The sequence below is a fragment of the Canis lupus genome, chromosome 11 (assembly GCF_048164855.1).
Source record: "Canis lupus baileyi chromosome 11, mCanLup2.hap1, whole genome shotgun sequence".
NCBI lineage: Eukaryota > Metazoa > Chordata > Mammalia > Carnivora > Canidae > Canis > Canis lupus.
Window position 1 is genome coordinate 30,108,938 of NC_132848.1, and position 27,868 is coordinate 30,136,805.

Sequence of the window (27,868 nt, forward strand, 5' to 3'; positions counted from 1 at the left end):
ATGACAATCCAGCGTGAAGGGGCTCTGGAGTAGCATGGAACTCGGGAAGTCAGCGAAGGCTGCCTGGAGGAGGTAAGATTTGAGTTGAAGCCCAAAGGTGACCAAGGTGGAGAAGGGCATTCCAGACAGGGGAACTGCATGTGTAAAAGCCTATGTCCTAAAAGAACAGGGCATGTTGGTGAGCTGTTTTGAATTAAACAGAGGTTGAGAGGCGAGCAAACTGAGATCAGATGAGAAAGAATCTGGAGTTGAGCTAAGGACTTGACGCTGGGTGCTGTGGGGAGCCACAGAAGAAGGCTCTAAAGCAGGGGAGTGCCACGAGTGGATTCACATTTTAGAAGGACCACCAGCACACACCAGTGTGGAGGCACCAGCGCAGGAGCGGGAGGCAGGGAGGCTGAGAGGAGGCCACTGCTGAGATCCAGCGGGGAGAGGAGGGGATCTAATGAGCCAGCCAGGCAGCGGGGATGGACGTGAAGGACCCTCAGTGTTGGGGTTGGGTGAGGCAGGAGCCGCCACCCAGGACCACTCCCTGGGGTCTGTCCCAAAGGCTAGTGGAGTAACTGCCACTGCCTGGCCTGGGGAGGGACTCTGAGGAGGTGTCAGAACTTGGGGTGCCTCTGGGAGGGAGGTGTGCTGGAGGTGGGTAGGGCTTGAGGTCTGGAGGAGGTATTTCAGAGACCCTCTTCAGAAGAGACTGAAGAGGGGGGGAGACAGACACGGCAGGGGGGCTCCCCCAGAGGGGGCTGCTGAGGAGTGTGGAACCACCCAGAGCTGGAGGGGAACTGGGGGTGGAACTTTAGCAACCAAGTGGGAGTGGTCAGGGAGAGTCAGTGGTGCCGTCTGGGTGCAGAGGAAGAGGTAAGGAAGTGGGGAGTCAAGTGTGGACACATTTTCCTCGGAGTCTAGCTTCCCAGCTAGGGAAGGTGAACCTGGGTGAGGGGAAATGTCAAAGGCAGGGACCCTGGGTGGGGAGGATGTCAAAGCCAGGGAGTGGCTCCTGGGGGCACAAGCCTAAGTTCACTTGCCCGCTGGCCCCGCCTGGGGGAGGAGCAGAGCAGACACTTGCAGGGAGCCCTGGGTGGGGACAGGATGTTAAAGCATCCCACCCTGAGCCTCTCAGGCTTCTCACAGAGGCTGCAGATGCAGTGTTGGGGGCCCCTGGCTAAAACGCAAATTTGCAGGCCCCTCCCTAGCCTTAGGGGGTCAGAACTGGGGGGCCACAAAGGACAATCTGTTGGCTTAACAAGCCTCCTGGTGACTTTCTACAGAGTTGGACACAGAACATGAGGTCAGTCCAGCGAACCAAATGTCCTCAGGGGAGTGGCAAGGGTCCCCCAGGCTTGAGTGGAGCGGCGGGCAGCTCTGGGGAGGGTCTCTGCGCAGGGGACCCCTGCTCTGCAGGGATGTTCCTAGCAGTGCTAAGAGGCCAGGGCAGGGAAGCAAGGTAGACATTTGGGAGGACCAGGTCTGTGAAGGGACTGGCCAGGTGGGCTGGGGTGGGAGGTCCTGCTGAAGCCTGGGGTCCAGAGGGCTCGGAAAGAAGGCGGAGCGCGGGCCCAGTGTTTCTATTTCCTGGGACTTGGGGCAGAAGGGTGGTAGCGATAGGGAGGAGTAGAGGGGACCAAGGAAAGGCACAGCAGGAAGCAGAGGGGGTATGGGGTTGGTCAGGGTGCAGCAGAGGTTGGAGCAAAGGGCCACAGGAATGGTGGGCTGAGGCTGGGAAGTTGGGGGCGGGTTCTGCCATCCTGATTCTGGGAGCCCCCTACCCCCTCAGCATTCCCTGTTGCTGCCCAGAGGCAGGAAGAGACCTGCATGGCTCCAGGGGTTGGGCCTAGGAAGTCACCTGGTCCAAGCCTTCACTTTACAGGTGAGTTACTGGAGGCCCAGAGAGGGCGGGGAATTGCCAAAACTCTCCCAGCAAGGGGGAGTTGGTGCCCTTGTTTGGCTGCTGGGCAGAGGATGGAGCTGTGACCTCCCTCCCCCAATACACAGCACAGTGACCACAGGGCAGTGTCCCCAGGCTTTAGGAAAAAGCCTCATTACCCACATGTCATTGACCCCACCTTGAATTTAGCCCCGTCCCCGACAGTGGCCCAGAGGAAGAGAGGGAGGCAGCCCAGCGGCTGTTTCTTCAAGTTTTATTACATGGCGGGTTGGACACAGCCCAGGGTGTGTGGGGGGGGGGATCATAAATGCAGGAGGGGCCCCTTGCTCAGCCCCTGCTACCCCTAGGCTCTCCCAGGGCAAAGGGAGGAGTGGCCCCCTGGCCCTCATCACTAGTTCCTGAATGGCCGCACTGCACCCACCTGCCCCTGCCTGCCCTCTCCTGGCCAGGGCCCCCTGCACCCAGCAGTGCAGACAGGGGTGGGAGCAGCCCAGGTGGAGGCTGAGCCACCCTCCCCCTTCTTCCCACACGGCCAACCCCGCACCCTTCATCCCACCAATACCTGGATCTCCTTCTGGGGCTGAGCAGGCCCTGCCCCCTCTGGGGGAGGGCCACCCTCCAGTCTGGTGCTCGGTACACTCCCCGAGGGCATTCTGGGGCCTTGCTCCTCCTTGTTAACCTCACAACAACCCTGTGAGGTAGGTGGCGGTGGGGAGAGTGACCCCGTTTGACAGACGGGGAGACTACGGCTCAGGGAGGAGATGTGACCGGGTTGGGGGGGGAGGGTACCATTCATGCAGCTGGGGGACCCGGGGGAGGGCCCGCGGGGGCGTGGGAAACACAGCTGGACAGCGCCACACTTCGGCCACGCGCAGGCAGCTCTGCCCAGGGGTCCCGGGGCCCACCTCGGGCCTTGAGAGGTGCCAGCGGGCCCCCGCCCGGCTCCCCGAGGCGGGGGGCAATCAGAGCCCCGCAGGTGCAGACAGAAGTGGCAGGGGGGAGAGTGCTTCCTCCGCCTGGAGCCCGGGGCCCACCCCGCGGTACAAAAATAAAGGATTTCAGATCGGAACCCCAAGTCCCTGGAGGTGATCTGGGGCCTCACATCCGGGTGCCTCTGGCTTGTAACAGCTAGAAAAAAAGAGGGGGAAGGGGCAGGGGGGTGGGGGTGGGGTGGTCAGAACAACAGGAGGGGGAAGAGAGGGCGGGGCCGGTGAGGAGGGGGTGAGGCAAGGCCAGGGGAGGGCAGAGAGGAGATTGAAATGGAGGGAGGGGCAGGGAAGAGAGGGAGAGAGAAAGAGGTAGGTGAGTCACAGGCTCCCTTCTGAGAAGAGGGTGGGGGGCTGAGGCCCAGAGAAGGTGGATTCAGAGCCGAGGAGGGGAGCAGGAAGGGGACCCAGCTCGCCCATCCGGGAGCCCCATGCCCCATCCTGGGCTGGGTGATGGCTGCCCCGGAGGCCGGAGTCGCCAAGACTCTGGCCAGGGGAGGGGGGGTCAAGGCCAGGTCCCTGCTGTCTCAGGCAAAGGTCACAGACAGCAGCTGTCTGTCCCCATTTTAGAGGCAACTGTGGCCCAGAGAGGGACAGTGACTTGCCCAAGGTCACACAGCGGGCAGGTTAGACTGAGCCGCGGGCTCGGGGGCACCCGGTCAGGACGTCTCCCGTGACACCCCGATCCTCAGCCGGCTCTGGCTGACCCCCTAAAGGCCCAGGGAATCCAAGGGCGGCGGTCGTCCCCCCTCCCGGCCCCAGCCCCCCACCCCCAGACAGGGCACCCCGGGGCGGGGGCGGGGCCGCCGGTTCCCCTCCCGCCTCCCCAGCCCGGCTCTGGCGCTCCGGTGCAGGCGGGCGGCTGGGACCGAGGCCGGGCCCCCTGACTCCCCTCTCGGAGCCTCGCAGCCAAGGCCAAAACGGGCGAGGGGGGAGTCAGCCGAGCGGCGGGCTCCGGTCCGGGAGGAGGAGCGCGCCCCCTCCTGGCCTCCGCCCTCCCGCCAGCTCCGCCAAGCTACAAACCGGGGGTGGCGGCTCTGGGGGCGGGCGAGGGGCCGAGGAGGAGCCCCACGGCCAGCGCGGCCTCAGCTCGGAGGGGTGCGGACGGGAACCTGCAAGGAGGAGAGGTGAGGGCGCGGAGAGCGGGCAGGCTGCGGGCGGGGAGGCCCGGCCTCAGCGGGGCCCGGCGGCGGCGGCGGCGGCGGCGGCGGCGGGGGGGCGCCCGGCGGGCCCGGGGCAGAGGCGGCCGGGGCCCCCCTCCCCAGGCCGAGGCGCGGGGGGAGCCCGAGGGGGCGCGGGCGGCGGCGGGCGGGAGGCTCGGGGAGGCGGGGCCGGGGCGCCCGGGGGGAGGGCGCGGGGGGCGCGGGGGGCCGGGCCCGGGGGGGCGGCCCCGGGAGGGAGGTGCGAGCAGGCAGAGAGGAAACCCGGGCAGGGGCAGAGAGGGAAGAGGCAGGGTGCAGATGAGATCCAGGAGGAAGAAGAGGTGGGTGGAGATGAGGCGGGGCCTCCGGCGGGAAGCGGAGGAGGAGGAGGCGGTGGTGGTGGGAGGGAGAAAAGGTTAGCGGGCTCCTGAGATGACAGGGCTGCGAAGAGAAAGTGAGAGAAGGGATGGTTATGCAGGTGAGGCGGCCGGCGCGGCGGAGCTAGCCCTGCGGCCCGTCCCCCCGCAGGCCCCGGCCCCCGGGATCTGCAGCTGGCTCCAGCGGGCAGTGGGTGGGAGGCTCCGGCTTTTATGAGCAATCATTCTCCTCGGGGGGTGGCTGCACCTTTCTCCTGTGTATCTGCCTCCACCTGCACCTGTTCCACCTCCACCACCTCCTCCTCCTGCTGCTGCTCCTCCTCCAGCTGCTCCTCCGCGCTCTGTGGACCAGCCGGCGGACCCAGGGAAGAAAGAGTGCAGAGCTAACCGGGGGCCAGGGCCTGCTGGCGCGGCTGTCCCCAGGGGCCCCACCTCGGGGCGGGCAAGACGGAAGGGGGCCTTGAGGAGGGAGAGGCTGGGGCACCTGGGCCAGGCCCCTGGGAGCCTGGGAAGGGACTAGAGCAGGGGTGGAGAAGGGGCCCTGCCGGGGACTCTGGCATCTGTCTGGCTACTGTTCCGTGGAGCAAGGCCGGGTGTGTGGCCGGGGTATCCTGGAGGGGCATCTGGGAAGGCCTCACTTTAGGAGGACCCAGAATAGAAATGGGGCCCGGGAAGGCCCCAGGGTGGACACCACCCCCATCTGGAATGCCCTCAGCAGGCTCCAACAGCCCAGGCTCTGAGGCTTTGGCCTAGAGAGGCAGGAGCAGTGGGCTCACTCTGCACTCTTGCAAGGCAGTGCCAGCACTGGCCCTGACAGGGCGAAACGGGAAGGGGAAGTCACAGGACAGGGAGGCAGAGAGACAGACAGGAAGCCAGGGTTCATAAGTCTCCAGCACGCTGGGACAGGCCCCCAGGAGAAATCGTCTCTCCCCTTCCCAGCCTGGCTTCCTGCCCTGCCCCATCGGCCCCATCAATGGCCCTCAAGGCTTCTGATGGGCTCTGGGTTCAGGGTGGCAGGACCTCTGCTCAGTCCCCTGCCCACGGCTGGCTGTTGCTGCCTCAAAGGCCAGGGCAGAAACATAAGGCTGGGCCCCATGGAGTTCCTGACGGGGCCCTCCTGCAGAGCACCTGAGGAAGGGGCCTGGGAAAGAGGCAGGATTAACAGAGTTGGCTTCCCTGCTCTGGCCCAGGCCAGCTAGGAGGGCGACATTGACCCACTTCTGGGAAATAAATGGGCCATCTGGATCCCAGAAGTTCTAAGCTTGATGGCACCACAGAGAGGACATGGTCTACCTTTGCTTCTCAGAAAACACAACAGAGGGGCCGAGAGGGCCAGGGATTGTCCAAGGTCACGAAGAGCATGGTATATACCATGCCAAACCCTTAGTTCAGTGCACCCTGTGGCCACCTTTCAAACAGCATCTAGGTCTCCTCCTGCTGGGCCCTGAGGACGATCCCATTTCATGTCTCCCCCTGCCTAGGCCTGGGTAACCGGCGTGAGCAGATGGGACCATGGGTGGCATGGGATGGATGGCATTGGCTGTGACCAGGTGGTTATGTGTGTACAGCAGGAGGGAGAAAGAAGCAGGGATGGCTAGGTGGAGGGCGGGGAGAGGAGGGAGGGGAGGGAGGGTGGGAAGCTGAGGTTGGGGGCTCACCTTGGTTTTGCGGCTGGACTCAGAGCTCAGCCCATGTGGGGAGCTGTACAGCTCCTTGGACACCACACACAGGAACTCAGCCTGGTCCTCACTGCCGTAGTTGTAGGAGGAGCCGATGTTCACCAGCTGGGGGGCGGAGCAAGGGGAGAAAGAGGACAGGCTGGGTTGAAAGCAGCTAGCGGGGAGACAGCAGCACAGGTCAGGATACCAACTTCTGCCCTGATCTTGCAGTTCCCGTTCTCACCCAGCTTCGAGTTTCCACAATAAGTCAGAGTCTTTTCACCAACCCCCCATCTGGGTGGCAGGTCTGCTTCCAACAGGCTTGGCTAGGCCTGTTCCTTGGAGGAAGACTGCCTTATCTTTGCTGCTCCCCACCCTTCACCCCAGCCCCAGATCTAGAGGCCAATTTCTACAAGCAGATGGAGGCCCTAGGATGGGCAGGTCGTCCCCCTCCATCCCAGATGTGGCTGAAGCAGCCCCAGAACCAAGTGGTAGGGAAGGTGGGGTTAGGCATGATGCCACCCCGCAGAGGTAGAACAGGTTGGAAGCAGAGGTAGAACAGGTTGTCTACTCCTCAGGCCAGAGGGCAAATGAGCAGTGGTCCCTGAGCCATCAGCTCATGGGGAGCCCATGCAATTGCCAGAGACTCCCTTAGACTCCCAAGAGCAGCTCCAACTTTGTTCTGGGGTCCCTGGAATAACCACAATCACAAGGCCCTGTGCATGACATTCGGCCCCCAGGAACCCTCACCCGACAGGCAGTGAGAAACATCAGCCACTCTGGCAGACAGGGTTTGAAGAGGTGGTAACCTGCAGGACGTCCCACAGCCAGGAAGAGTGGAACAGGGATTAGAATCCGAGTCCTCTCTGGAGTCTTACATGCTGACAGTCTGCATGACACCGGCTGGCTCCAATGCCTGAGTCCTACCCTAGGCTAGGGACTTTATCAGTGGCCTTTCCCATCTTCATGAGAGTCCTGCGAAGGGAGCACTATTGGCCCATATCACAGATTAGGAAACTGAGGCCCAGAGAGATGTGACTTGCTCAAGGTCACATGGCACATAAATGGTGGATCTGGGCCTCTGGCTCCCAGCTGCGGCTAGTTCCTCCATACTGGTTGGCCGTCCTGGGGAGCCCCAGCCTTCTCCCTTCTTCAAATCCCACACACAAGGAGCTATGGTGGGTACAGATAAAGGGCTCGCCAAACTCCTCTTCTCTAAGGACATGTGCGACCTTGGGTTAACTTGCTGGCTCTGTGCATCTGGAAACCCAAGAGGTGGGCCGTGAGCTGTGTGGCTAGGGCAACGCCACTGTGATAAAGTGTCTCCTGATGGGTAAACTGCACGTGGACCGGGGGACAATTGGCCACCGTGAATCCTCAGGGGAAGTCACTGCTTGGGCTTCCCTGCTGTAGCAAGGCTGTGACTCGGCCTGTCCCTTGCAGGGACCCTGGAAGCTGCACCTATGGACTTGTCGCTAGAGGTGCTGACCCAAGGGGGAGTCGACTCGCTTATATGGCTCTCGTCAACTTGCCCGAGCTGTCGTTTGGGAGCCAGACACTCGCTCGTACTGCTGTGTAGACCCTCCCCGTGGCCGTGAGAACCCCACCGAAGAGGTTGCCTAGAGCTGCCCTGCGGCAAGCGGGGCTTCCATCCTCTCGTTCTGGTCGGTCAGTTGCCAGAGGTGGCCTTGCCGAAATCTTGTTCAGTTTGATGGCTGGGGGCTGTGGCAGGGAACCCAAGCCTAGGGCTGCAGAAGGGAAGGACCTGCTTTGCTCGGAAGCTTGGAGGTTTCAGGTGTGGCCCTGGGGCCCCAGCACACCTGCTCAAAGCGCCAGCCGTCGGACATGGTGGAGACCATCTGTGTCAGCTCCTCCTCCTGGCACTGCAGCACACGGTACACGTGCTTGGGGGGGACCTGCAGGCAGAGAGGCCACGTGGAGGACACCCGTGGGAGGGACAGGCCCCCCAGGAGGGGGACGATGGATGTACCTGTCATCTTCTCTCCCCACCCACCACATCCCCCTGGAAGGAGAGGGGGCAAGGCAGGGCAGCGGGGGAAGGTGACAGCCAGGTTCTGAGTTTCTGCTGCCTGCCAGGCACTCGACAGGCATGACCACTTCATCCTTCCACAAACCCTACAAGTTATGGATTTTCACAGAGGCTCAAGTAAGGAGGTCTTACTTGCCCAAGGTCACCCAGCTTAAGTGCGGCAGAGCTGGAACCAGGTGACACACGGGGGCAGGAAGGAGGACCTGGAGCCTCCCCACTTCAATCTCCTGGGGCTGGGAGATACTGCCTCACCACCTGCCTACCTGCCCCCAGCCACATCTCACCCAGGGGCAGAGAACCCCTCCAGCTCATCCTGTAGACAGGACCCAGGGTCCAAGCTCAGGAATGTGATCTCCAGTACCTGTGCCATGCCCACCTGGGGTCTGCCGATCCCACAGAATGGATCGTTTACTCATCCTGCATTGCCCCCACAGGGCCCCCTGGAGCTGCACCCTGACCCCATTTTGCTTGTGAGGAAGGCAAGAGTGCAGGTCTCAGCACCTCTGTATTCCATAAGGGGAAACTGAAGTACAGAGATCAGTGTGATGGGCCCAAGGTCACACAGCAAACAGAGCCCAGTGAGGAACAGAAGCCCATGTCCTTGTCCCAATCTGGGGAGTTTGCTGGGCAGCCTGGGAGCTGGACAACACCCTCCCCTTACAGGCTAGCTTGGCCTCCCCACCTCCCGGAAGCTCCCCCTACCTCCCCCAGCCCCAGCCTCTTCTCCCCCCACAGCTGCTCTGTGGCTGCTGACCTGTGTGACCGGATAGTCCTTCTCCTCCATCCGATCTTTGATGATGCGGATGAGTGGCCCGATGTTGTAGAATTCCGCTTCCTCCAGGACCCCTGGCACAGACAGAGCAGCCCCAGGTCACTTGGCCACCCCCATGCCCTCCTCTCCCCTGTCCCCTCTGCCTCCATGCCCACACCCGCTCTAGTCATGGTGGGTGATCTCTGAGCATCTTTGAGTTCAGGCCTCAAGCAAGAGAGCACGTGTCCTTCCTTGGATCCCACACTCTCTCTGGAAGGGGTGAGAGGCTGCCACCCAACCAGTCCTCCATCCCTGCTGTGCTGAGCCTGGTGACCTAGGGACCCCTGCCAGTGCCCCCATCTGGGGGCCACTTTAGGGCTAGCAAGAGGCAGCAGGCTTGCTGGGGGTGCAGCCTAGAATGCCACACCAGAAGGACCTTGGGTGACCTCCTATTATGTGCTCCCGTTCTTGAAGCACATGCTAAGTGTCAGTACTGTGCTAAGCATTTTACATTCTCCCCTGTGGTTAATTCTTAGCCCTAGAAGTAGGCACCTTCATGCCCCTACTGAACAATCAGGGAAACTGAGGGCAGGAAAGAGAAGCAGCTGTCCAAGGCTACGTAGCCAGCAAGCGGCAGAGCTGGGATCCAAATGCAAACTCCTCTGACTTTGGAGCCCTCCTATGCTCATCATGAGCGCTGGGGACACGGGGAAGCAGGTGTTATGGCCCCTACACAGCCAAGGGATTGGAGAGTCTCAGAAACTGAGTCACCTCTCCAGCGAAAGGGAATGGGCACTGTCTTTAAGTTCCCTTAAATTTGCACAGGGCAGGGACCCCTCTGGTCCTTTCCGTGACTGGCCTCTGGGCTCCCTGAGGACAGGGCCCACGTCTGATCTGCCCTACTGTGCCTGGCGTCCGCACAGCACCTGACACAGGGTGGGTGGTCACCGAGTGTCACTGCCTGAGTGTGCCCTGTGAGCCCTGCAGGTGACAGACAGACAGCTAATATGGCAGCCCAGGCCTTGGTGCCAGGTGCTGTGCTAAGTGACATACTTGTATTAGTTTCTTTTACCCTCACAGAGGCCCAGGAAGGCAGGTTCTAGTGTCACCCCATTTCACAGATGTGGGCATGGAGGCACAGGGGCATTAAGTGACTTTCTGGTGTCCCACAGATCATAAGTCTCTTCCCAGATCCTCCGGCCCCTTCAGTGGGGACCCCGGCCCTGTCTGAGGCCCTGGGAGTGGAGAACTAGGAGAATCCCAGAATCTGCAAATAGGTATCAGCTGTGACGCAGCTGGAGCGTTCACCTCCCCTCCCTGCAGGCCCTGCTCCCAGGCCCAGGCACCTGAACTCCCTGAGGGGCTGGTGCCTACAGTGGGCTCTGAGTGTGAAGCCCTAGGGCCTCTAGATCACCACATCCCACCACCCGCGGGTCAGGAAGGGAGACCGTGGGAGGAAGGATGGGTTGTACTACAAGCACTGGGGCTCATGACACCCGATCTCCCAAAACATGCTCTCCCCAGCAGCTCACCGCCCCTAATTCATACACACGAGAGGAGGCTCAGAAAGGAGAAGTGACATGTCCAAGCTGGCCTGGCTGGATCAGCTGACCCAGAGCCACACCCTGTGCCCCAAGGAAGAGTTGACTTGGCACTGACTGTATGTAGTCCCTGCCCCTGCTGAGGCTTTGCCAAGAGGATATTCTCCAGGCATGGCTTCCCCACCATCCGCTGGAGCCAGAAGTGAGCATCTATAGGGCCTCAGTCACCTGGGCCCCAGAGGAACCAAACCCCTGCTGGGGGGGTAGGCTCCCCCTCCGCCCCCCTCCACCCACAACCAGCTGTGCTACAGAGGCCACTGGATTTGGGGAAGAGTCACCTGCTCCACCCACCTGCTGCCAGTCCTCACCAGGCATCTGAGATACTGGATCACCCGCAGAAAAAGAGCCAGACCCCCTCCCGTACCCACCTCCAGCCCGTTCACACCTGGCTTCCCAGGAGGTGAGGAAAGGGCATCCCTGCCAACAGCAGAGGCTGCGGGCCTCACTGGCTCACTCCCTCTGCTCTCTGTTGGCACCCAGCAAAAGCTCAGGCTGGTCAGCTTGGCAGAGCCCCGAGGCTCAGCCCAGGCAGAGGCTTTGGGATTCAGTCTTGTCAGGGATAAGGCAGCAGGAAACAGGGAAGAAGTTAAATGTCTCCCCCGGCCCCCTGACAGGGAGAAATGGCTCTGGACCTCCACGGAAGGCCCTGGCAGACTTTAGAGGATGCAGGTCCCAGCCAGTCCCCTGGACCAACTCACCCTCCTCAGCCATGTCCTTGTCCAGCACCAGCTTGCCATGCCGGAGAAAGTTCAGGATGGGCCCAAAGTAGGTGGGGTCACGGTCAATGAGGTAGGCCCCGGTCTCATCCTATGGAGATGAGGGACACAGGCAGTGAGAGGAGAGTGAGGCTTCCCCGCTCCTCCCTTCAGGCCCAGCATGGATGGGAGGGAGGGGATGAACGCAGAGTCTTCTCTTCCCTGGAACAAAGTGGCATGATGGAGCAGAAAGGCCTTGGGGTCAGAAACACCTAGGTTCAAATCCTGCCTCTGCCTTTTCCTCACTGTGTGACCTTGGGCCAGTGACTTGGCTTCTCTGATCCTCACTCCGCTCCCCCATAACCGGCGGCCATTGTGAGCATCCAGTGAGTTCAGAGGGGCAGCCGACCCAGAGTAGGGTTCGGGGACCGTCCCTCTGAGAGGCTGTTGCCCTGAAGCCAGCCCTACACTATCTCCATCCGATCCCCAGTCATTCTGGGGATGTCAGATGTTTACAAGTTTCCAAAGCAGCTGCTATCTCATTGGACAGGCTCGGCCTGCAGGGAGGCAGGGCGGGCATCCGGACAAGTCTACAGGGGGGAAACGGAGACGTCAAGGGGTGAAGGGACTTGCCCAAGGTCACAGCATCAGAGGGCTGGGGAATGAGGGACAGGGGCCCTCGAGGTCACCTCCACAGCAGCCTCCTCCGGTTACAGGCAGGAGGCTGAGCCCAGAGCAGGGAGCAGGGAGCAGGGAGGGGTCCCCCCCAAGGTCATGCAGGCAGTTTGCCTCGGAGCCGGAGCCGGAATGGGAGCCCAGACACGGTGCCTGACGGCCGGGGCTCCTCCCTGATGAAGCCCGGCTCGGGAGGCATCCCAGGACTTCGCCGAGCTCCCTGCACCCCTAGGCCACCCACACCCCAAAGGGCGGGGAGCGGGGAGAAGCAGCCTCAGCAGCTCCCGTCCCAGGGCGGCAGGCCCGTTAGGGAAGGAGGGGGAGAGTCCCGACCCCTCGGCCTCCTGGGGTGGGAGCCCAGGGCAGTGCTCAGAATGCTCCAAATGGCCGCGGCCTGGCGTCGTCCCGTTGCCACGGCAATGGGCACATCCCTCGGTCTCCCATCCCCTTCCTCCTCCCCGCCTCGGGCCAGGTCTTCCTGCCTCCGGCTCTCGGGGAGGGACGCCCGCAGGTTCGCGGCCCGGCCGCCCCGGGTCGCGCGGAGAGGACCCCCGCCCCCGACGCCGCCCCCCGCGCGGGCCTCACCCGATCCGACTGCAGCTCTTCCCCCTGGCACAGGCGGCTGAGGAAGGATTTCTGCTCCCGGCACAGCGTCTGCCGGGTGGTCAGGAACACCGTGCCCCCCACGTTGAGCCGCACCCACTTGCCCCAGCCGCCCGCCGCGCGGCCGCCCGTCCCCGCCGGCGGCGCTGCCTCCCCGGCCTCCATCCTCCCCGCTCGCCCGGCGTCTGCACCCGCGGGCGCGGCGGCTGGGGGCGGGCAGGTGCCGCGCGCCGGGCACGCCGGGAGCTGTAGTCCGCGCCGCGGGGAGGGGAGCGGCGGGGCGGGGCGGGGGTCCCCGGGCCGCGGGGGCGCCTTCCCGGCCCCGCCCATTCCGCGCCTGGCGGGCGCCCGCCGACCCGCCTCTAGCCCAAGCCCTGGGCCGAGTCACGGTGTCGGGGAGGTCACGTTCGAGGCCAGCGGGACGGCCGGCGGCGAGGGTGCTGCCCCGCGTCCGCACCCCTGCCGCCCCCTGTGTGCTCCTCTCGTGGCTGTTTCCTCCCGTCCCGTCTGGGTTATCAGACAGCCGGGACGGCAAGAAACCGCCGCTCCCGGGATTCCCTGGCGTCTGCCTGCATCGGGTTCCCAAGATGCTTTCATACCGCCCTTGGCGGGGCGCGGTGGGTGCGGGGACTGGGTTCCTGGCCAACACGAGTTCCTTGAGGACAGCACAGCTGGACCTGACGCTGACTGACCACCCACCATATTCCAGATGCTTTGTGCGTCTCTATTGGTCACTGAAGCTCTCAGCAGCCCTGCGGCTTTGGTATTACTATACCCACTGTACAGATGAGGACACAGACGTGAAGTGGCCTCCCTGACTCACACAGCAAGAACCCGGGTGGCTTCCAGGTGACCTGCCAGCACCAAGACCGCCTTCCTGCTCTCCTGCCGTGGGCTGTCAATGCTCCTTGGGTAAGATTTCTAGGGAGGAACGGTGGACAGGGCACTGGATCAGTCAGAGGACTGGGTTTTCATCTTAACTTTTGGAGGCTGAGGTATTGGGCAAGGTCTCAGTTTTCCCATCTGCAATTTGGGAGGGTGAGGAGGGATGGGTTCTGTGGACCCCCTTCTAAGACAGGTAACAGAGTTTGCACTGACCTCATGGGGACTGCAGGGCGGGGGAGGAGGGGAGGGGACCAGGGAGGGACAGGGGCTGAAGGGGAAGCTGTCCTCCTTAACTCTTTCCTTGATGTTTCAGTCCTGGTCCTGGATTACGGGACAGGGGTCTGAGGTTCCCCTCAGGAATCCCAGTGCCCCCTCACCCCAGGTTCCCCACCAGGCAGCCTGGCCGTGTGCTGAAAATTCAGTTACCACCCAAAGCTCTGCCTTCTCCACAAAGCCCTGCCCCTTGGCAGGGAATAGGCCACAGCTGCTAACATGTTGCTCCTGAGAACTCACCAATATGTTCTTAAGCAACTTCCTCTCTAAACCTCGGTTGCTTTTTTTTTTCTTTTGCAAAATAAGAAATAATATTTGCTCCCGAGAGCATTGTGAGGATTACAGTATAGAGCGTCTGTTAAACATCTGGCATAGTCCCTGGCTTTCAGTATACTGGGTGGACAGAGGGATGGATGGATGGGTGGGTGGATGGGCAGATGGGTGGATGAATGAAGTGGGATATGGACTGGCCGTGGTCAGTAGCACTCCTGGAACGTAGCATGAGCCCTCAATCCTTGTTAGCTAAAAGAAAGCTAGAGCAGGAAATATGTCTTTGTCCACTGAAAGGTTGTAGGCAGAGAGCAATGTGGTCTGACTTGCAACTTGGATCATTTCAGGGGCTGCAGGGAAGACAGTTCAAAGCACTGAGAGAATGGTTAGGAGGCCATCTCGGTCAGGATTGGCGGAAGCTCAAACCACAGCAGTGTCAACAGGCCAAGACAGAAGTGGGTGGATTCGGTGGATATTCAGGAAGTGGAAGTAAAAGACTCAGGTTCAAGGGGCTGTGGGAAGGAGGGAAAAGGCAGAAGAAGAAGGAGGTTCTATAAAGCAGAAGCAGGTCTGGGGAGTGAGTAGGGGGATCAGGAGGTCAGTCTGGGGCCAGTGTGTGTTTGCAGTGCCTGTGGGGGCAAGTGACATTTGTCCCTCTGGGTGTGATACTCAAGAGAACTGCTTGGACTTGAGAGGACAGGTGGGGTTGTCCTGAGCCTCCCTCCCCAAAAAAGAGGACATGAAACGTCCCAGGGCTAGGAGCCTAGAAGGGCTCTCTGGAGAGGTGTCGAGAAGGGAGGGTGGATCAAGTCAGGGGAGAGGACAGTGCCACGTCTGGAAGAGGAACAAGAGCCATACTCCAGAGACCAGGTGTGGGCCAGTTTGAAACAAGTTCACATGAGGGGTAAGTTGAGAAAGCTGAAGGTCAGTGCCCTGGAGTTGTAGAAACCTGGGACCAGCCTGACCCTACCTGCTCCCACACATGTGACCCAGGACTGGAGGCACAGTGTCACTTGCATGAGGTCACTTAGCAGGACACGAGCTGTTCCCACCTCCGTCTTACAGAAGATAAGACTGCCGCTCCAAGACCATGGGCCTTCACAGATCGTGCTGGAAATGGCTACCAAGTTCAGAGGCAGCCTCCAAGCCTGCTCTCGTGGACTCTGAAGCCCAAGCCAATAGTCACCTGCTCTCCGGCCTCCCACGGAGTCCTGTAGCTCCTCTGTGCAGGTGTCCTTAACCCTGCCGTACAGAGGAGGAACCGCGGTCACGGGGCTGATACCCTTCCCTCCCACCGACCACCATTCAGGGCCTCACTGTTTGTTGAGCACGGATTATGTGCCAGACCTTGAAACACAGAGATGAAGACATCAATGGTGGTCCCTGCTCTAGGGGGGACCTTGGGTGGGGGAGGTGGGTTTAAGTGGCTTTGACAAAACATGAAATCCCAGACAGCCCTATTTCTGATTACAGACTGGCACTCTTCATAGTTTTTTGCATGTCTTCCCCGCTTAGAGGGCAAAACCGAATGTCCCTGAGACAGTTTCTCAGGATAATGGTTACCCAGGAGGAGAGCCAAACTTCAAACGCTTGCTCCTTACACTGCCCCCTGCTGTCTCCTTCTGGAAAGAGCAGCTTTCAGGTGCTTAATACGGCTCTGAATTTGGCTTTTTTTTTTTTTTTTTTTTTTAAGATTTTATTTATTTATTTATGAGAGACACAGAGAGAGAGAAAGGCAGAGACATAGGCAGAGGGAGAAGCAGTCTCTATGCAGGAAGCCCGACGTGGGACTGGATCCCCCGTCTCCAGGATCAGGTCCTGGGCTGAAGGCGGTGCTAAACCACCGAGCCACCCGGGCTGCCCTGAATTGGGCTTTTGTTTTTTGTTTTTTTGTTTTTTAATTTTAATTTTTTTTGAATTGGGCTTTTGAAAGCAAATGAGACTGGAGGAGGGTGATGCAGGGGTACAGGATCCCAGACAAGGATGTCAGCCCAGGCTCCATGGCTTGCTAGCCTGGTGACTTTGGCAAAGTCACCTAACCTCCCTGCACCTCAGTGAGAATAGTGATAGTACGGAGCTCATGCAGTCGAGAGGATTCCATGAGCTAACACAGGAAGGCATGTGATGAGCACTCAGCACACTGCCGAGGAAAACTTCAGTGAGCACTGGCTTTGCTGGAGCCAGTTCTGCCTCCCTGTCTACTGTTGGTTGGACCTGAGATCTGTGCCTGAGCCAAAGCACCTTAATGGACCTTAAGGTCCATTCCCATTGCCCAGGGATGAACCAACCTCACCAAGCCCTCCATGCCAGGGTTGGAGGGACAGGCAGAGAGGAAGGCCACCCCCAGGGAACCAGCCTCCAGGGCACAACAGATACCATGTCTTCACACTAAACTCCCGGGACCCACAATGACCCAAGAGTCCCTCTGCCTCCCGATGGAGCCGAAGGAACATAAACTATATCCCAAAGACCTCACCTGAGCTCATCGCCACAGCCTGTTTAGAACCTCGTGTTAGCAGCATCCCCCACATCTGAGTGGCTTATTTCACATCTGCTGTCGGTTCCGTGATGAAGATGTCACTCAGCCCTTCTGGGATCTTGTGTTCAGTCTTCCTCTTCCCACGTTCAGATGTTAGAATATTCTGATTAGCCTTGACGCTGCTGTGTTTACATCCAGCCCCATGAGATCGCTGCCCTGGCCCCTGTCTCAGAGTGGGGGTTGTTAGTTCTGAGACCTTTTTGGGTCTCCTGAGGCAAGAAACAGGCATATTCAGTCAGAGAGAGTGTCCTGAGCATCCAGAAATATTCAGACAGGATTTTAGGGGCCAGTGGTCCAGAGCGTGGACTCTGTGTTTCCCCAGCTGTGCGACATCTGGCCAGTTCCATACCCTCTTCAACCCCCACTTTACACCATTTGCAATGTTTACATCATAACGTTATTCACACTTCCTAGCGCTATTACATGCAGTGGATGTTAGTTATTACAACTGACCACGTAGCTATGTGCCATACCGGTGCTAGAGGTATCCTTCTAGCCTACGTTAGTATAATTGTGCCCATTTTACAGATGGGGCTCTGAGGGTCTGCATAACTGGCCCCGGGGACTTGGATATTTTAGAACAAGTATGCCTCTGTGCTTTTACCTAGAACTTCCTCTGACTGTCAGCATTCACCAAGCCTGCCGCCAGCGCCGGGTTTGGAGTTTCAGAAGTGAAGGAGGTGCACCCCTTCTCCTGGAGGAGCGGGCCCTAATTTCTGCGGGCTCCCGGGGGCGCCGTTGGCACCGCGGAAGGGCCGTCGAATGTCTGGAGGAAGGCGCGCTCTGCTCGGGTTTTGCACGAACGGGCCCCAGCGGCGGGCGGCGATGGTTCCCCGGGCCCAGGGTGCTCAGCCCCAGGGTGCTCAGCCCCGGCGCCGCCCTCTTCAGTCAGGGGTCCCGAGCCCGTGGGAGGCGCGGGCGGTTCGGCCTTGCCGGCAGGGGGCGCGCCAGCCCGACGGGCCGTGGAGGGCCCCCCACCCTCCCCTACCCAGCGCCCGCTCCCACGCCTACTACGCGGTCCCTCTGCTCCCACCCCGCCTACGCGGTCCCTCTGCTCCGACTGGTTCTCTTTCCAGCTCAGCTCCCGGGAACTGAGGCCCTGACGGTCGGCCCAGTCTTATCGGCCTGCTGCAGGGACCTCACTGCCCTGCAGACGCCCCTGTGGCTCCTGCTGCTATCCTTCCGCAGCTCGATAATTGCACAGAATGGGAATAGGGCCCATCCCCGGGGGCCCCTTGGACCCTTGGACCTGCTGCCCCAGGGGCGTCTATAGGCACTTCCACGGGCCCAGCTCTGCGCCAAGCACTTTCACGGATTATCTCTTAATCCCAACCCAACAGGGAGAGGCGATGGTAATTGCCATTTCACAATGGGGGGGGGCCCATGGGGGTGTTCTGTGTGCCCCCAGATTCTCCTGCTCCTCCACCCTCCTCTCTTTGGCTCCTCCGTGGCTGGGGTGGAATGAGGATGGGAAAAGAAAGGGAAGATTTTCCCTGCCTGCCGCCCATGTCCTCTGGTGTGTTTTTGCTTTGGCCAAAGCAACGATTCAAGCTGTCTAGGTTTTTTCCTGGAGGATTGTTTTGAGATTTTTGGGAGCCCCCATCGCCAGGAATGCCTCACACTGCTCTTCTTCCTGGGCAGGGCCTCCTCTGATTGGCTGTGGGTACTCTAGGACCATCTCCACGGGGTTCCACAGCTCACTCCCCTTCTGCCCCAGCCCACAACCCTCATGCCTAAAGCCCCTCTGAACAACTCCAAGTCACCATTCCTCACCCAGGTCCTGGCTTTGGACACAGGGTTTACCGTGGAGTGGCCAGCCAAGTCCGCATCCCACCTGCAAGCTTTCCCAGGCCTGGGACCCACCCAGTGGCTGAGCACCCCTGGAATCCAGGACACACAGGCCAAGCCCTGCTCACTCAGCCTTCCAGGAGGGGAGGAATCCCATGCACCTCCCCCCATGGGTTGGGAGAAGTAGAGCACCCCAACAGTTCCCTGTAGAGAGAGCGCCCCTCTGCCTTCCACCTGCTCCTGCTGGCTCTGTCTCCACTGTAGGCAGGAGGGGCCCTCTCCTGAGGTTTCTAAAGCTAGTTCTTAACCACCTGGGTTGAAAGGACTACTTTAGATGGTCTAGCACCTTGTTTTAGAACGTGGGTGCAGTTGGCAGCTCTGGCTGAAACTGAATCTGAAAAGCCTGCATTTTAAAAAATAGCATTTTATTTTGAAGCAATTCCAGACTTTCAGAAAAGTTACTGGTGAAGGCTTCACTCAGATTCACCGAATGCTCACATTTTACTACATTTGCTCTTCTGTTCTCTGAGAGTAAATCACAGAGCTAATGATCTTTCACTCTTGAAGTGATCCATGCATTATTTCATATAACCACAGTGCAATTACCAAAGTCAGGAAATGAGCATCGGTAGAATACCACTAACTAATCTACATATTTCTTCAAATCTCTATTTGCTAATGTCGTAAATTTACAGTAAAAGAGGGAAAAAGTCTGGCACCTGGGTGGCTCAGTGGTTGGGCACCTGCCTTTGGCTCAGTTCATGATCACAGGGTCCTAGATTCGAGTCCCACATCGGGCTCCCCTCAGGGAGCCTGCTTCTCCTTCTGCCTATGTCTCTGCTTCTCGCTTTCTGTCTCTTATGAATAAATAAATAAAATCTTAAAAAAAAAAAAAAAGGAAAAAGTCCTGTAGGATCCAATCAGGAAAGCATCACATTTCATTGTCATATCTCTTTACTCTTCTGATATGCAAAGTTTAGTTCTTTGGTCTTTCTTTTTCTTTCCTTTTTTTTTTTTTTTCTTTTTGTCTCCTATTTTTGAGGAGCCTCCTATTTTGAGGCTGTTTATTTTGTAGAATGCCCTGTTTTGTTTTGTCTGATATTTCCTCATGATCACACCCATTGTGTGCATTTGGGGCAGGAACACCCAGAAGCAGTGCTGTGTCCTCATGCCTCCGATAAGGAGGGACACGTGTCAGTTTGTCCCATCGCTGGTAAGGGCACCTGGTCACTTGTTAAGGTGGTCTCAATCAAGTCTGAAATGTGCAGTTCATGTCTTGCGCTTTGAATTCATCGCTGTCTTGTGGGGAGATAATTGAGACTACATTAATATCCCACTTTCCAGGGGTGCCTGGGTGGCTCAGTCAGTGAAGCACCTGTCTGCCTTGGGCTCAGGTCATGATCTCAGGATCCTGGGGTTGAGCCCTGCATCAGTCTCCCTGCTCAGCAAGGAGTCTGCTTCTCCCTCTGCCTCTCCCCTTGCTCATGCTTGCACTCCCTCTCTCTCTCTCTCTCTCTCTGAAATAAAGTCTTTTAAAAAAATCCTGCTTTCCAGCAAACACTTTTTTCTCATCATTAATTTTAATATTCATGGATGATTCTTGCTATCACTGTTACTATGATGATTGCCAAATTGTGATTTTTTTCCTGATTCCATCATTTGTTCTACATTTTTTAAAAAGATTTTATTTATATATTCATGAGAGACACACACAGAGAGAGGCAGAGACACAGGCAGAGGGAGAAGCAGGCTCCCTGCAGGGAGCCCGATGTGGGACTCAATCCCGGGACTCCAGGATCACGCCTTGGGCCGAAGGCAGGCGCTAAACCACTGAGCCACCCAGGTGTCCCTTGTTCTACGTTTCTTCATGGCATGTTATTGTCAGATGCGAGCTGCCAGAGCAGACATCACAGTGAGTCAGGCCAAGGGCCAAGTCAAGATGGCAGAGGCTGGACACAGGTACCAGGCCCATGAAGGGCAACCAGGCAGCCAGAAATTGCTGCTGGGGGGGCCAGGGGATGGAGGAGCCAGTCGGTAGTGTGAAGGTGGGCGAGCCAGAGGCCCCATACCTCCCCAGGGGACGTCTCCAGCTCTGCTCCCAGAGCAGCTCTTGATGGCTGGGAGCTCTTGCCCGGCCCAAGGCAGTCTCTGGCCGGTTCTGCCCATCACAGCACGCACCTCACCTCTCCCAGAATCCTGTGTAGCCACAGGCAGTGCATTTGTAGCCCTGGCCTATCAAAAGAGCCAGCATGGTTCTGGTACTGAATTCCTACCCAAACCCACTCTCCACAGGTGGGAGGGAGCATTTACCTGCCATTTTGCACCCCAATCCCGGGGGGGAGGAGAGATAGCAGTGCTTTCTGGAATCCTAGAGACAGAAGTAAACCCAATGAAACAAAATTCATTATCTACCTGCTTTCTTTATTTTATTAAGATTTTATTTATTTGAGAGAGAGAGAGTGAGAGTGTGCAAGTGAAAGAGCACAGGCAGGGAGAATGTCAGAGGGAGAGGGAGAAGCAGGCTCCCCACTGAGCAAGGAGCCTGTTGTGGGGCTCAATCCCTTCACCCTGGAGATCATGACCAGAGCTGAAGGCAGATACTTAACCTGCTGAGCCCCCCAGGCACCCCTGCTTGCTTTATTTTAAAGTCAACCAGGCAGCATCAAAAACATTCCCATCCTTGGGTGAGGCTCTCCCTCTTCATGGCTAGCTCCTGGGTTATGCAAGCACCAAAGCCGATGCCTTTCGCTCACTAAAGCAGCCTGTGGGCTCCCACTCAGGCCTGGTTCCTCTTACTTGACTTGCTCTCTCAGTGGGCTTGTAACTGATTTTCAAGCCTTTCCTGGCTCAGAAATGGGGATAGGCTGTGGGAGGGAGCGGAGGCTGGCAGAGGAAGAAGGTGAGAAGGAGGCGTGGATGCAGCCAGGCTCACTGGGGGTAATAATACCCTGCTGCACCCCAGGGAAGCATCCCTGACCCCAGGAGACCTGGGAATTCCCCCCCCCCCCCCCCCCCGCCACCCGGACGGTTCTGGGCCCCATGCTCTGCAGCTGGGCACATGCCTCCAGCTAATTAGGGCCTGTACTCATCCCATCCAGGATTGTAATCCTAGCCCGAATCTTCCTGCGACCTCTCTAGGTCCCAACCTTCCTTACCCGTAAAATGGGGCAGAAGAACATTCTTCCTCAGGGTTGTCAGATGAAATGAATACAAAGACACTAAGCATCCTCCCTGGCAAGGAAAGTGCTGGAGAAATTGAGCGGCTTATTAGGGTCTCCCTCAACCTTCACAGAGTTATATGTATAAATGTCAAGCATTCATTAAGACCTGTCCATGGGAGCACCTGGGTGGCTCAGTGGTTGAGCGTCTGCCTTCGGCTCAGGTCATGATCCCGGGATCCTGGGATCCAGTCCCACATCGAGCTCCCCACAGAAAGCCTGCTTTTCCCTCTGTCTATGTCTCTGTCTCTCTTTCTCTGTGTCTCTCATGAATAAATAAATAAAATCTTTAAAAAAAAAAAAAAGACCTGTTTGTGCCAGTCACTGCGCTGGGGCCAGAAAGCAGAAAGAGGACTGTGAATAAGGCAGGCATCCTTGCAGGGGTTCAGGCTGTCACAGGGAGGCAGGAATGAAGGGAGGACAGAATGTTAGTAAGAGTAATAAGGTGTGTACGAAGTGCCTACGATGCTGGCTTTTATTCCCAGTGCTTTGTATGAATCTGATCCTATGAGGTGGGTACTGGATTAGCCCCATGTCACAGAAGAGGTACGTGAGGCACCTGCCATACTCACAGCCAAGAAGCAGGAGGTCTGGCTGCCTCCAGAGGCTGTGCTTTAAACCCTGATCACTATTACTTCTTTTTTTAAAAAATATATTTGTATTTATTACTGAGAGAGAGAGAGAGGCAGAGACACAGGCAGAGAGAGAAGCAGGCTCCATGCAGGGAGCCTGATGTGGGACTCGAACCCGGGTCTCCAGGATCAGGCCCTGGGCTGAAGGTGGCGCTAAACCACTGAGCCACCAGGGCTGCTCACTTCTTTTTTCTTTTCTTTTTCTTTTTTTTTTTTTTTTTAAAGATTTTATTTATTTATTTGACAGAGAGCTTGCAGGAGCATGAGCAGGGGGAGTGGCAGGCAGGCAGAGAGAGAAGGAGAAGCAGGCTCCCCGGGGAGCAGGGAGCCTGATGTGGGACTCGATTCCAGGACCCTGAAATCACGACCCAAGCTAAAGGCAGACGCTTCACGGACTGAGCCCCTTAGGCATCCCCACTATCACTTCTCTACATGAAGCCTTGAGGTGGGGTCCAGGGAAATCATAAGGGGGCTGTTGGCCCCATGCAGAGGTGCCTCTCAGACGCAGAACCAGCAATTCCACCCTCTCCTGTACTGTGTTCCGTTTCTCAGGTCCTCCTCACTACACCTGTCATGGTATGTCTGTCCCTGCCGCCACCCCCACATCCCCCCCGCCAATTAGGCCAATTCCCCTCCCAGGGTCTATATTTAGCTTCCATGCCTCAGATCCTGGTACAAGGCCTGTCTTGAAAGCGGGTGCTGGAATTAGTGGATGAGACACGGGGCATCTTTGTATCTTGAGAGTCGGGGTGGTAAGAGGTCCAAGGTAGTGGGAATTGGGGTGGAGCTCCCCAGGCCTGAGTGCTGACTGGCCATGGGTGAGGGAGGTAGACTCTGGAGACTCACTGCCAGGTCAGGGCACAGGTGACCCCTTGGTGGTGGCCGTGCATACTGAGACAGGGAACATGGGTCAAGGAGCAGGGTGAGAGGCCCAGCCAGCAGTGGACACAGGGGATCTGAATTCAGATGGGACCTGGGTCCAGCCAGCTGCCAGAGACCCAGATTTGAGAGTGACCAGTTCAACAAAGTGGGAGAAGCCACTGAAAGGGCTTATCCATATCCAGAGAGTGTGGGCCCACCTAGAGGCAGGCAGATACTCTGGGGAATGTGACAGGAACCAGGAAGGATGGGCAGCAAGAAAAATTCAGACTTGCAAGGACCTGGATGGCACAGCAGCTGGAGCCATTTAGGTCAAGAGCAAATGGCCCCAGAAAGGATCACTGTGCAATGGTAAAACAAAGTCTCTTGGTATTCAAGTATACCATGTTCCACCTCCACCAGGTAAATAGGTTGAAACTTCTGGTGCTTAAAATTGTAAAGCTTCAGTAACCTAAAAAATTCCATCTCTTCCTGAATGACTCATTCCCCCATAAATTCGGAATAAAGCTCCATTGTGCGTATATAGCTGGGTTATTCCAGTAGGAGTTGACACCTTATATTGTTTTGAACTTGACCTTACCTGACGGCACACCTACAATTTGCTCCCATTTCTCAGATTAGACGATGGTGGCCCCACCCCAAAGGATCTAGAAGGCAGACCCTCTGGGGCCTCATGCAGAACTGATTCCAAGCACCAGGATCGTCCGCTGTGGGTGGGGCGGGGGCTTCGGGCCGTGATCCCTCGAGGCAACCATCCAAGGAATGAGCATGTTCCGGTGTAGCTGGTTAGACAAGGCTGGGAATTGTCCAACTGTCCCTGACACAGGGGGGTGCTCAGCAAATATTTGCCAAGTGAACAAAAATTTCATCATCCTTGTTGTCCAGTGTGGCAAGTTTCTGCCTGGAACACACGGGGTGGGTGGCGTGGGTGCTGGCAGAGGTGGGGATCCTGCGGTAAGTGGTTAATCATTCTGGGAGTTCAGCCTTGCAAGAGGCAGGGTGGAGCCCAGTCAACTCCTCAAAGTTAAACTACAACTTTGGGAATCCTAGAAAGGCAAGGCTCCTTTCTCCTGCCTCTGGGCAATTCTCTGAACCTGTCCAGACCCATCCAGGACCTTCCCAGGAGGAAACATCTCAGCTGGGATCAGCAAGGGTTCCTGGCTGGGAAGAGGCCAGGGTGGGGGAAAAAGCCTAGCCAAACCCCTTGCTTAAATGCCATAGCTCAGAATGTCTCCTCACAGAATTGGGAGACGACACTTGGCCTTCTTCCCTGAACTTGTCACTCGTGTTTCCAAACCCTGAGTGACACCCCATTCTCCCCTTGATCCTGAAATCTGGAAAGCCACCAGAGGAAAGACCAGTGGGAGGGGCTTCCACCCTGAGATTTCTAACTCCAGTTAGGCCCCTCTCTCAAGCCGTGTGTCCTCGGGGAAATCACTCAACCTCTCTGAGCTTGTTTTCTCACTTGTAGAGTGAGTCTGTTGCCACCTCACAATACTCCCTTCTTTCTGGAAATATGATAGCATTGGCCAGTTTCACTCCCTGGCTGGGAAGCCTTTCGAGGGCAGAAACATAATTCTTGTATTTGTTGTCCTCTCGCCCCAAATGCCAGAAGTACATGAGGCACGCGACATGCCAAATAAGTAAAAGTTCTTTTAAAAAAAAATAACAGGGCGGAACTTTCCAGAACGCTCGGTGAGATGCGGAGGAGCAGCGGCTGCCCGAGCTGCGCCCAGCAACGCGCTCCTTCCCGCTCCCCACACCGGCTTCGGCCCTCTCACCGGCTATAGAAAATGGTGAAAGAAACCACTTACTGTGATGTTTTGGGGGTCAAACCCAATGTCACCCAGGAGGAATTGAAAAAGGCTTACAGAAAACTGGCCTTGAAGTACCACCCTGATAAGAATCCAAATGAAGAAGAGAAGTATAAACAGATTTCTCAAGCTTATGAAGAGCTCTCTGATGCAAAGAAAAGGGAATTATATGACAAAGGAGGAGAACAGGCAATTAAAGAAGGTGGAGCTGGTGGTGGTTTTGGCTCCCCCATGGACATCTTTGATATGTTTTTTGGAGGAGGAGGCAGGATGCAGAGAGAACGAAGAGGTAAACATGTTGTACATCAGCTCTCAGTAACCTTAGAAAATTTATATAATGGCGCAACAAGAAAACTAGCTCTGCAAAAGAATGTGATTTGCGATAAATGTGAAGGCCGAGGTGGTAAGAAAGGAGCAGTCGAATGTTGTCCCAATTGCCAAGGTACTGGAATGCAAATAAGAATTCATCAGATAGGACCTGGAATGGTTCAGCAAATTCAATCTGTGTGCATGGAGTGCCAGGGCCATGGGGAACGGATCAGTCCTAAAGATAGATGTAAAGGCTGCAATGGAAGGAAGATAGTTCGAGAGAAGAAGATTCTAGAAGTGCATATTGACAAAGGCATGAAAGATGGCCAGAAGATAACATTCCATGGTGAGGGAGACCAAGAACCAGGACTGGAACCAGGAGACATTATCATTGTTTTAGATCAGAAGAACCATGCTGTTTTTATTTGACGAGAAGATCTTTTCATGTGTATGGATACACAGCTGGTTGAAGCCCTGTGTGGCTTTCAAAAGCCAATATCTACTCTTGACAACTGAACCATCGTCATCACCTCTCATCCAGGTCAGATTGTCAAGCATGGGGATATCAAGTGTGTGCTAAAGGAAGGCAAGCCAATTTATCGTAGACCATATGAGAAGGGTCACCTAATCATTGAATTTAAGGTAAACTTCCCCGAGAACGGCTTTCTCTCTCCTGATAAACTTTCTTTGCTGGAAAAACTCCTACCTGAGAGGAAGGAAGTAGAAGAGACTGATGAAATGGACCAGGTAGAACTTGTGGACTTCGATCCCAATCAGGAGAGACGGCACCATTACAATGGGGAAGCAGGGGATCCCTGGGTGGCGCAGCGGTTTGGCGCCTGCCTTTGGCCCAGGGCGCGATCCTGGAGACCCGGGATCGAATCCCACGTCGGGCTCCCGGTGCATGGAGCCTGCTTCTCCCTCTGCCTGTGTCTCTGCCTCTCTCTCTCTCTCTCTCTGTGACTATCATAAATAAATAAAAATTAAAAACAAAAACAAAAACAAAAAAAAACAATGGGGAAGCATATGAGGATGATGAACATCATCCTAGGGGTGGTGTTCAGTGTCAGACCTCTTAGTGGGGCCGGTGAATAACACTGCTGCTGGCATTTTATATGCAGTAGTGGATGAGTGAAGGACTATAATCATAGCTCACTACTTGCTATTGTTTTTGTTTTAATATTCAACTCTAGTAGTGTTTTAAAAGTTAAATGAAGAATAAACTCAAATATAAAAGCTCTGACTTTGCCCTGTATGTATGATGACTTCAGTGTGTAAGATAAGTTTAATACTGTAAAAACTACTTTTAAAAAATCTCCCCTAGCGTTTGTTAGGCCATACCTTGTAATTGATTGCAGCTCTATGTATATGAAACAGTTTAGACTGAAATGCTAGGTGTATGTATTGACTTCAGTGTATGACCGTTAATTGTTAAGCTATGAAGTTAAAACTTGTATTTAATTGGCAATCAAAGAATTTATTAATTTGTAGAGAAGTGTTGGTCTGTAGTTACGTTAAGTAGGATTCATTGTGATGCATCTGCATTTTATTGCCTCAACTGTTACTTGAAGATGGCATGCTATGTAATCTGGCCTGTGGTATCAGTGATAGAAAGGATACCTCTCTAAAGAAGGGGTTTATCATATGCTGCTGCTTGAGGGCTTGCACTTGTAGAATTGCATTTCCTTCTGTGCCATCTTTTATATATATATATGTATCAGTCCTGGTTACACTTTTTTTCCTTCTCTTTGGACCATGATAAACTTCAGAGTAGTGACTTTAGGAGCAGGGTACCTTAGAGTGAAGAGACATTTACGTGGAGAAGTTAATTTGCATGTATGAGACAGAAGGTGTCTTCTAGGTATGTGACAGGCTTACTTTAAACCATTTAACTTAGGCTCCGAAGTAACTGTAATTTCATGTTGGTAGTATAGCAAATTATGATGAATAGCTTTAATTGTATGTTTAAAAGTCATGTTCACAAGCTTAAATCTGGAATCAGAATTAAGCAATTGAAATGTATGAATGTCTCCTTAATATACTGATTACAAAGCAAATAAATAAACAAATAATAATAAAAAAAAATAACAGGAACACTTGACATTTACTCTGTGCCCAGCACCACACTCAAAGGTTTCAGTGGATCCGCTCACTTAATCACCATATTGCTCAAGGGAAATGCTATGACTCCCATTTTAAAGATGAAGAAACTGGGGTACCTGGGTGGCTCAGTGGTTGAGTGTCTGCTTTCAGCTCAAGGCATGATCCTGGGGTCCTGGGATTGAGTCCTGCATCAGGCTCCCCACAGGGAGCCTGCTTCTCCCTCTGCCCGTGTCTCTGACTTTCTCTCTCTCTGTGTCTCTCACGAATAAATAAATACAATCTTAAAAAAAATTGGACTCTGCAATGAGCTCCTGCCTAAAGCTTTGTCTGAAATCCCTCCTTCTGAACTATGCATTCTTCCCATTTTAGGGGCTCAGAGAGGTTGGGACTTACTTTAGAGCTCCCATTCAGAAAAACCAGGATTCTGTCCTGTTGGCTCCCTCGTGGCCGTGGACTTGGGAGGGGACTCAGCGTCAGAGGAAATGTGATGGGGGTCGCAGCTACAAAGAGTAAACTCAGAGTCAGGAAACCTGGGTCTGGCCCAGCTCTGTGGTAAATCCATCGTGTGCCCTTGGGTAAGTCACTGTCCACTCTGGTTTCCTTCTCCTCGGGTTCTCCCCAATACCGACCCATGTTGCCTCTTTGCCCTGGGGGCTTGGATATGGGGAGATGTGACCCAACTTCAGGCAGGGGCCATCTGGGGCTTTCTCAGACACCATGTCTATCTCTGCA

At 56.2% G+C, this 27,868-nt stretch overlaps 1 protein-coding gene and 1 pseudogene across 1 annotated transcript; one reads left to right on the forward strand and one right to left on the reverse strand.

Annotated features, from left to right (window-relative positions):
- Nucleotides 1-2,813: 2,813 nt before the first annotated feature.
- KCTD17 (potassium channel tetramerization domain containing 17) lies at nt 2,814-12,623 on the reverse strand. The gene is given in 10 exon segments (XM_072844088.1): nt 2,814-3,016; nt 3,898-3,951; nt 3,953-3,986; nt 4,380-4,457; nt 4,641-4,734; nt 6,052-6,177; nt 7,872-7,967; nt 8,856-8,947; nt 11,152-11,260; nt 12,409-12,623. Coding segments are annotated over 10 exon segments (936 nt in total). The 5' UTR covers nt 12,592-12,623; the 3' UTR covers nt 2,814-2,946.
- On the forward strand, nt 3,750-27,090 carry LOC140642894 (dnaJ homolog subfamily A member 1-like; annotated as a pseudogene).
- The last annotated feature ends 778 nt before the right edge of the window (nt 27,091-27,868 follow it).